The sequence below is a fragment of the Triticum aestivum genome, chromosome 5D, assembly GCF_018294505.1.
Source record: "Triticum aestivum cultivar Chinese Spring chromosome 5D, IWGSC CS RefSeq v2.1, whole genome shotgun sequence".
In the NCBI taxonomy this organism is placed as follows: domain Eukaryota; kingdom Viridiplantae; phylum Streptophyta; class Magnoliopsida; order Poales; family Poaceae; genus Triticum; species Triticum aestivum.
This window is the reverse complement of record NC_057808.1, coordinates 461,599,087-461,608,682: the sequence shown is the minus strand read 5'-3', so window position 1 is coordinate 461,608,682 and position 9,596 is coordinate 461,599,087. Positions and strand designations below refer to the sequence as shown.

Genomic DNA, 9,596 nt, shown 5'->3' with positions numbered 1-9,596 from the left:
TTAACACGATCTGGCCTGACAAGTTAACACGATGAATAGGTGTTATTCGATTCGGTCAACCTACCAGTAGCGATTAACTGGCACGTTAAATAATTAATCGGACGAATTCTTGAACAATGCATTTTTTCATACACATTGTTTTTTTGTATACATGAGAAACATATTCTCCATACACATTTAACATATCTCAAATACTTGGTTAACATTCTTTTACAAATGTTTTTATGCAAAGTGTTTTTTGTAATATATTTCCTTGGAGTATTTGGAAGTAAAAAAGGAAAAACATGAAAAAAAAAAAAGAAAACAAAAACAAGGGTGTAGCCTCCCGTGAGATGGTTTGGCCCATCGGACGCTCGACATGAGGGGGCAACTAATTAAGGGGTACCTTTTGCGGGAACCCCTCAAGGGACACTTTTGGTTGCCTAAGAGCGTGTCAAGGCCGCATGGTACATTTTGGGCGTTCCCTTAGGATTTTTTTTCCATACACGTTTTGGGTTTAGATGGTTCCTTTCCCAATTTTTTGGCTTTTCGATTTTCGCGTGATTTTTTTTTTGCTTTCAATAGAGTCACAGATTTTGTTCGCAAAGAGGTATAGTTGTGCCTCTCAAAAATGAAAAAAAATATTTTATTTTTTTGCTTTCACAAGAGACACAAGTTTGCTTCTTGTGGAGGCACATATTTTTTTCCGCGAGAGGCATAGAAGAAAACCCTATTTTTTTGCTTTCACAAGAAGCGCAGGTTTGATTCTTGTGGTGGCATAGCTGTGCTTTTCACGAGAGGCACATATTTGCTTCCCTAGGAGGCATAAATTTTCCGTGAGAAGCACAACTGTGCCTGTCGGAAAGGGAAACAAGTGAAAAAACATGTTTCCGGCTAAGATTTTTTCTATCAGTTTTTTCCGGGGGTTTTCGTGGAAACAAAATTCTTAGAGACCTTTTAATATGGAACTAGGTTCGAAAATCTGGAGACGCGGAATCGAATGGTGAAAAGATTCATGATATGGACGCACGAACCAAGAGATAAAATATTTTGAAAAAAAGGGAATCTATGAAAAGGAGAAAAACTCATAGATTGACCTTTGCAAGAGGTAACCCTTAATTGGAGACATAGGGGGCGTCTCTGAAATCGGCGCCTTAAAAGCTAAATACGAGCAACCGAGGTGGGCTGGCCCAGGAGCAGTGTCTGCACGGTTATTGTATGCGTGTGGTACTGTATAGCACCGGTTTTGTTGTTCACTCAGTTTTTCCCGATTTCCTATTTTCCCTTCTTGGAGTTTATTTTTCTTTACTCTTTGTTTTGCCTGCTTCTTTTTTCTGCTTGATTTTCCCTTTTGTGAACATTTTAAATATTCACAAGAATTTTTTGAATTCTTGAACATTTTTAAAATTTAATAGGAACCTTTAAACTCATGATCTTTTTTAAAATTCCTGAATAACTTTTAATGTGTGAACATTGTTATAATTCAAGAATATTTCTTTTGATTATGGAATATTTTTGAATTTCAGAATATATTTTTAGATTTGCATACAGTTTTGAATGCAAGACCTTTTTTTAATTCACAAGTATTTTTTTTTTAATTCGTCAATAGTTCATGAAGTTTAAAAATATTCATCGGTTTAATCGTGAAGAAAACCAGAAACGGAAAAAAGGAAACCCGTTCTAAATGGTTACGAACACCAGGCTCAATAAAAATAAGGAATGATGCTATACTGGGCCGGCCAATGGGAGACTTATGTGAGCTATCCGTGCATAGCGCGCTATATAACAAATCAACAGTTGCTGCCACAAACCCGCGGGAGCTCCTATCTGTCGCTCTCTGCGACAGGTTGTCGCCCGCACGCCTAGGGCAGTATACGACTGGGCAGTATGCGACGGGCTATGATTTATAGCTTGACAAACAATACGCCACTAGGGCTATCCAACCCAGGATCTCGTCCGAAGAGGCAAGGTAACACAACCAGCTGAGCTAACGAGCTTTGCTGATCATAAGACAACACAAACTCTTAAGAACCAAAGCCCAACGCAGATTCAAACTATTTCTGAAATTGCGAATATATTTTTTTCGAAGGCAACGCAAATCATTAAAAACTGTAACATTTTTCAAAAAATGGTCAATAATGATTTGAAATGGGAACATTTTTTGTAATTCCACCAATAAATTGGGAAAGCAAAGATTATTTTAATCTCCCAAAGAAAATTTGAAAAACAAACATTTTTTGAAAACCATGAACAATTTTTGAAACTCCTAAAAAATGGAAACATGAACATTTTTTAAATTTTGTGAACAATATTTGAACTTTTTGACCATTTCAAAGAAAAACATTCTGAATAAAACTTGAAAAACACGAACATTGTTTGAAATTTACAAACATTTTTTGCGACTTGAATATTTTTTGAACCCCTGAAAAAATGGACAGTTGCGAACAATTTTTGAAATATGATTTTTCTACATTTGAACATTTTCTGATGAAGGGAACATTTTTTGAAAGAAGTGAAAATTTTGAACCAAATCATCTGGAAATTTATTGAAAAATACAAATATTCATGTAAAACCATGAACATTTTTTTGATTTATGAACCAAACTTTAAAACACAAAGACTTTTAAAAAATTGAACATTTTTTCAAGAAATAAAAATAATTTCAAAATGAAAAACTAAAAAGAAATTAAAGAAAAGAAAAAAGGAAATATAAAAACCAAAATAAACAGAAAAGGCCGGCAAGAAACCTTCTAGAACTCCCAAAACCAAAAAATGCCTGGGAACCTCTGGAAGGTTCCCAAAACCGGGGACACTGAAACATTTGAGCAAGCCGGCCCAGCTCGAACACCGCTCGATCTCCCTGTGCCAAACAACATTAGTTTGACGCAGAATGCGTGAAATAGGGATTACCCAAACCCCCACCAAAAAAGGTTAGTTTTTGTTTTCTAAGACATAAAAAAGAGGGGGTGCGTGGGGGGGGGGGGGGGGGCACCATCTATCGTCTTCAGTTTCAGAAATCCCACCGGTTTGGGCATCTTCCAGAAGCTTCCCAGCTGGTTTTTTTATGTGTTTCCAATTTCTGGTTTTCTTGGTGTTGCCTGGCTTCTTTTTCCTTTTCCATTTTATTTTTATGTTTTCTTTTTGCATTTTGCCAAATGCATGAACTTTTTTCTTAAATTCTTGAATTGTTTTGAAATTTAATTCTTTTTGAAATTCATTAAATTTTTCTTAGATTGTGAACGTTTTTTAAATTCATATTTTTTTCTCCAAAATTGATAAAATGGTTCAAAATAGATGTATTTTCTTCAAATTTGTGAACTTTATTTTTAAAATCGATGAACTTCTTTCAAAATCTTGATTTTTTTCAAAATATCTGAACTTTTATTGAAATTCATGAACTATTTTTCATAAAATAGTTTCAAAATCATTAACTTTTTTGAATTCATAAAATTTATTAAATTTTGTGTTTTTTAATTTGCGTGTTTTTCTTTCTTTTTCTTGATGTTTCCAAAAGTCAATGTTTGATTGGTCAACTGTTCAACTATCAGCCGGTCAATCGTTGATCGAGCTGCGCACTAGCATCATAATGGGTGGTGGCCCGTGAGCGTTCTATGCGGGCGCCATCTAGCCAACTTGCGCTTGATGCGCCGACAAGGAGCTCTCTGGTGCTGCAGTTTCATTCTGTCGAGATGATTAAGGACTATATCTGGGAGCGTCGGCCCTAGTTCTTCCAATGACCGATCTGGCTACATTCATATCCAGAGATTACACCTTTTTTCTGACTGCTTGAATGTCGTGGACGGTAATGCTACGAGGACGTAAGGGATATGAAGTTGTCATCGAGGAAATCGTAGCTCTAAAATCTCCATCCCTCTCAATATTGACCCCCTTGATGCGGCCACTATGGCCAAGGATCTAGCTACGGACATCTCGTCTTTCCCACAAACGTACCTCAGACTACCTCTTTCTCCGCACAAACTACCGCCTTCTACTTTCCAACCTGTTATTGACCATTGCGATACTTATCTTGCGGGTTGGTGCGCGCTTCTCCTCTCCTAGGGAGGCAAATTGGTTCTCCTCTCGGTCGTCCTGGACAGCCTCGCTACCTACTTCATGCTCTGCTTTTCCCTCCTGATCCAAGTTCTGAAAGCTATAGACAAACGTAGACGTACCTTCTTCTCGTCCAATGACGAGACATGTTCTGGGGAAAAGTGCCTGGTTGCCTCGAATGAAGTGTGTATTGGTGGTCTAGGAGTTAAAAACCTTCGTGCATAAAATTTTGTCTGCAGCTGAACTTTGCTTATAAGTTTTTACGTTCCTCTAATTTTCCCTGGAAGGACCGGATCCTACATTACTCACCCCTCCACATTGGGCATGGTAAAAGCAACTCCTTCCTTGCAAAAACTATTTTCAAACATTTGCAGAGCCCGAGCGAGATTTCACAGTGCACCATCGATGATGGTCACTCCACCTTTTCTTGGTTAGATCGTTGGCTGAAGGCAGAACCCCTGGCTTTAGTATACCCTGCTCTTTTCTCCCACCACACCCGACCAAATGCCATGGTAGCCACTATATTGTAGGATGGGGTCGAATTTTCTCTTGGTACTCGACTAACCAATACTGCGATCGCAGAACTTGCTTCTCTAAACTCAATGTTGCAGGATTTGGCTCTCTCGCAGGTTCCGGACACTCGAAGGCTGCTAAACGGTGCTACCTTCTCCACTAGTGGGGTATACGCAGCCCTTACTGAGCAGCTCCTGGACCCAATTCTTACTATTATTTGGGACCCATCACTAGTGCCAAAGAAAGTGATGATTTCCGGCTAGCTTCATTACCTAGACCATCTCAACACGAGGAGGAACTTCCACAAAAAGAATATTCTGGATACGGATGTTTGCCCGAGGTGCTCTCACGCAGTGGAGGACAGTGAACACCTTTTCTTCTCGTGCCCGGCCCCGCAAATTTGGCGGGCTATTGGCATCAACCCTCTCTCTCTCTTCATCGATTTGTATGCTCCTTCGCTCACCACTTCCGGATGCTCTGCCTACCTCGGTTAACGCCTTCATGTGCCTCCTCATTCTTTGGAAGATTTTGGGATGCCAGGAACAAGAAAGTCTTCCAAAGTCTTGAGGTCGATGTTAGTACTACTGTTAAAGCTTAAGTCGGAAACTCTAAAGGGGCACACCGGCTTGTGGCGTGATTTCCTCTCCTCTCGCAAACTGTAATCCTGTAACACTTGGCAGCTTTTGAAATATTTTCAGGTGGGGAGTCTTTCACCCCTGGTGACCATTTCAAAAAGAAAAGAAAAAATCTACCCTTTGTAATTTTGTCCATGAACACTTGGCTTGGTCTTCTATATGACCATGTTTGTATTCCTTCGATCATTAACCAATAAAATCAAGCGCTTTGTGCTAAAAAAGGGAGCCCCCCGGGCTGGACCTCCCGTCCTGATATTCTTTTTTCCGAACAGCAAAAACGTACGAACTTGAACCGGTGAAGTTCCATACTCCGTTGAGCAAAGAGGTGAAGAAAAACATCAGTATGGAAACTCTGATGAACTCATAACCCGTGTTCCCAGTCTCCACTCAAAATACTTCTTCTTTTTTAGGGGAAACAAACTAGTGATTACGCAATGTTTGGCGTATCACTCTCACGCAATCAACTCAAAGCTGCATTAGCATTACAGGCTTACAGTTCCGGGAATATATATATCTCGCGGAATCAAAAACAGCAAAAAGGAAAAGAAGAAGGAACGCTAATCGGCTCTCATCTTGTACGTAGACTCGTACGCACAGCTGTTAGTCGTTGTTACCCAGCGCCAGCGGACGCGACGCTCAGGCTCAGGCTCAGCTCAAGACGCAACGCCGTCCCGGCGCCGCCGCCGTCCAGCCGCTTCCCCCGCTCCGGGCGCAGGACGGCGCCGCGCCCGCGCGCGAACGCGAACGCGCCCGTGCCGCCCACCACACAGAGCGCCTCCTTGTCCCTGGCCACCTCCACGCAGAGGCTGCCGGACAGCCCGGGCGCGTCGAACGCCAGGTGCACCGTGTCGAACGCCGACATCGCCGAGCCGCGCTCGCCCGGGAGAACGAACCCCGAGGCCGCGCCGACGGCCGCTGACGTGATCTCCGGCCCCGCCGTCATCCGGTGGCGGAACACCAGCGCCCTCGCCACCCCTTCGTCTCCGTGCGCGGCGCCCTGCTTATGCCTCGCGGCACCTGACGCCGCCGGATGGATGTACACCGTGATGTCGCGGAGTCCCCGGGGGCGCGCGGTGGACCGGTGGGGGAGAGGGGAGACGGTGGCGAGCAGGACGACGGCGAGGACGGCCGCGGCGATCACCACGCAGAAGATGACCCTGCCTAGCATTATCACGGCCGACTCATTCTGTCCCGTGGTCTGTTTTGCTTACCTTGGACAGCCAAATGCAGCAGGAGTACTGTCCGCCGTGGTGAGCATTCTAGCTAGTGATCATGCCGCAAGAGTGGTTGCGTTTACTACTACTACTTAATCCATTGTTATGACGCATAGGGTCAAACGTACTCTTAACTAAACCATTGACGAAAGGGTCGACGTCGATTAACTACGGACACGACGTTATTAGTGCGGTTGGGCAGGTGGAGCATCGGCCATGTGCAAATGCGCAACTACTTTCCCGCTTAGTGTTGGCTAATTGTTCTTCTTTTTTATTCGCCTGATTCGAAATGCAAAATCAAAACTTTGGTATCAGTTCTTTTTTTTTTGCGCAATAGCTATATACAATATGAAATTTGGGTTAGTCGATTTCATGTGAAGGAAGGAAGCGCCGGAGGGAAGAAAGAAGATATCACATTATCTATCTTCGGCTGACAGGCTACCCCATCACCTATCTTAGACAGGTTTGCCAGAAAAAATGGTGCATGGCCGGATTAGAGGGATGGCGAGGGAGGGGAGAGGGTGACCTAAATTTAGAGGTAATAGCATCACAGGTCCCTGTACTTGCACAACATGTGATGGTTTAGTCCTTCTACTTGTAAAAGTGGATTGGATAGTCCCTGAACTTGCAGCAGATGAGCAAGTTTAGTCCTGGGCCAATCATGTGCAGCCAAATGGACGCCAAGTGGACGAGCTGTCAGCGCGGCACTTTTTGCACTTAGGCCCCTACTGTTTTCATGTATCTACCCTGTAGTACACCGCATCTCTCTCGGAATATTCCAACGTATATCTATCTATTATATTATTAAGACAGAAAACAAATAAGACACCGCGTTCATCCACATATATTAAGTTATATCAACCATTAATTTTAGAGGTTAAAGGCTAAGATTTAAAGATACAAACGTTACATACAAATATTATGTATATGCCTTTTTTGGAACTTTGGAAGTTGTCACGTGCAGACAAGGGGGCGTATAAGAGGATACCTACACGTTTGTAACCTCATGTATTGTATCCCGGCAAAAACACATGTATTGTACATGCAAATAAGGAGGCATTGTATTCTGAAAAAAGTCTATGTTATCACGTACAAGCTGAGTCCAATACGGACAGATTCGCAAAAGAAAGAAGTCCAGCACGGACAAGTACAAGAGAAAATCAGGACATGTTAAAATGGAAACATGTACAGACAGGACGGAGTACACAACGAATAGGAAGCACGTGAACCCTAAAAAAGAATAAGAAACACTTGCCAACTCAAAAAAATGTTACATGTTAAAAAAGAAACATGTAGAGACGGGAGGAAGTACATACACAAGAAAAAGAAAACATGCGCCGACTGAAAAAAGGGAAACATGTATAAACCGGACAAGGTACATGTTTTTTAGGGGTAGGTACACATTTTTTTAGAATACATGCATTGCAGGTCTCTTCCTAGAAAAAATAACATTTATGCATAAATCCTTCAATGTACAAGGATATATACTCCAAGGATAACTCCTAACGCATATCATGTGTACATGCATGAGCCATTTTTTTTGCACGAGCAATACTTATATCATAGAAAATAGAAAGCGCGGGATCAAAAAAATTGAGAAAAGTCAAAGAACAAGTATATAATGAGAGACCACCAAAGAATTTTTTTCTAAAATAAGTTCTGAGCCAGATTATTCTTCATAAAACACTACTTGTGTTTCTTAATAGATGGACAGGAATAGAACTCATAATTTATATATGAGATTCAGAATAATAAAAATTAATCATTTTCCATTATATAATGTTCATTGGTAAGAGTTAACTATAAAATCTAACCCATAGACATGAGCATGAAAAATAAAAAATAAATCAGCGATTAAGTTTCATTCCCCTTGGATTAAAATATATGATCATGTTGGACAAAAAAAAAACATGTGCAATATTCAACGAGAGAAAAACTGTAATACCAATTTCTGCATGAATACAACTATAATTCCTTGAATTAGATGATCATTAAAAAATCAGCCAAATATAAAACTGAAAGATGAAATATATATTGTAGTAACATGAGGGCTTTGCTTTCCCACCACAAAATATTGAATATCCGGTGCTTCAGAAAAATAGTAATGTACGATCTCTCACATGCGTCAACTCATAGATTGTTTCCGTCCATGGCAAAATGCGCATTTCCTGCATCAGTAAAGAAGGACTTGATAGTATAACAAAAGAGTACTGCAGGGTAGATACAGGAAACTGGTAGGGGCCTAAGTGCAAAAAGTGCCGCGCTGACCAGCTCGTCCACTTGGCTGTACGTGATTGGCCCGGGACCAAACTTGGTCATCTGCTGCAAGTTCAGGGACTATACAGTCCACCTTTACAAATAGAAGAATTAAATCATCACATGCTGTGCAAGTACAGAGACCTGTGGTGCTATTACCTCCTAAATTTAGTTCCAGTCGACTCCCTCCGTTCCTAAATATTTGTCTTTCTAGAGATTTCAACAAATGACTACATATGGAGCAAAATGAGTGAATCTACACTCTAAAATATGTCTATATACATCCGTATGTGGTGGTCCATTTAAAATCTCTAAAAAGACAAATATTTAGGAACGGAGGGAGTGGTCCCATTTTTTTTTTTTTGAAGACGCGGACAGCTCTAGCATCAAAGTCAAAACGTGCCAGCAGAGTGCATGGCTACTGACTACACTGTTCGCTGTCCCAAGTGGTTCACATCATGTGATCACTTTATTAATTATTATCACGCTGACGCCACTGAAAGCCTTTTCTTTTGACACGACTGGAAATCAGTCTCACAGTGACGGAACTATGATCCGCAGAATAAAAAATCGCAGCATTCAGGAGAATTTTCTCTATGTGCAAAACATGGCGCGCTCCTTTTCATAAGAACAAGAGACCGGCTTTGCTACTACTAAAGTTTGACATTGCCAAAGCATTTGATTCTGTTTCCTGGACCTACCTTCTGGACATGCTGAAGGCACGCGGCTTTGGGCCAAGGTGGCGTGAGTGGATTGCTATGCTGCTGGGTGCTGAGAACATCCACCTCGCAGGTGATGATCAATGGTTCATGGTCCGAGTTAATACACCATGGGAAAGGTCTGCGGCAAGGGGACCCGTTGTCCCCGTTCCTCTTCATCCTTTCCATGGATCCACTTCAGCGGATTCTGCGGTGGGCGACGGAAGGCCAACTAATATCCAAGTTTCCGG

The 9,596-nt window shown here is 41.7% G+C and overlaps 1 protein-coding gene across 1 annotated transcript; it reads right to left on the bottom strand.

Annotated features, from left to right (window-relative positions):
- Positions 1-5,551: 5,551 nt before the first annotated feature.
- On the bottom strand, positions 5,552-6,456 carry LOC123125524 (dirigent protein 21-like). The gene has a single exon (XM_044546000.1). The coding sequence runs from the start codon at positions 6,343-6,345 to the stop codon at positions 5,788-5,790; it is 558 nt and encodes a 185-aa protein (XP_044401935.1). The 5' UTR covers positions 6,346-6,456; the 3' UTR covers positions 5,552-5,787.
- Between the last annotated feature and the right edge of the window lie 3,140 nt (positions 6,457-9,596).

What these genes read in the sequence shown, in the direction of transcription:
- LOC123125524 (XM_044546000.1), bottom strand. Translation starts at nt 6,345, where the DNA reads ATGCTAGGCAGGGTCATCTTCTGCGTGGTGATCGCCGCGGCCGTCCTC.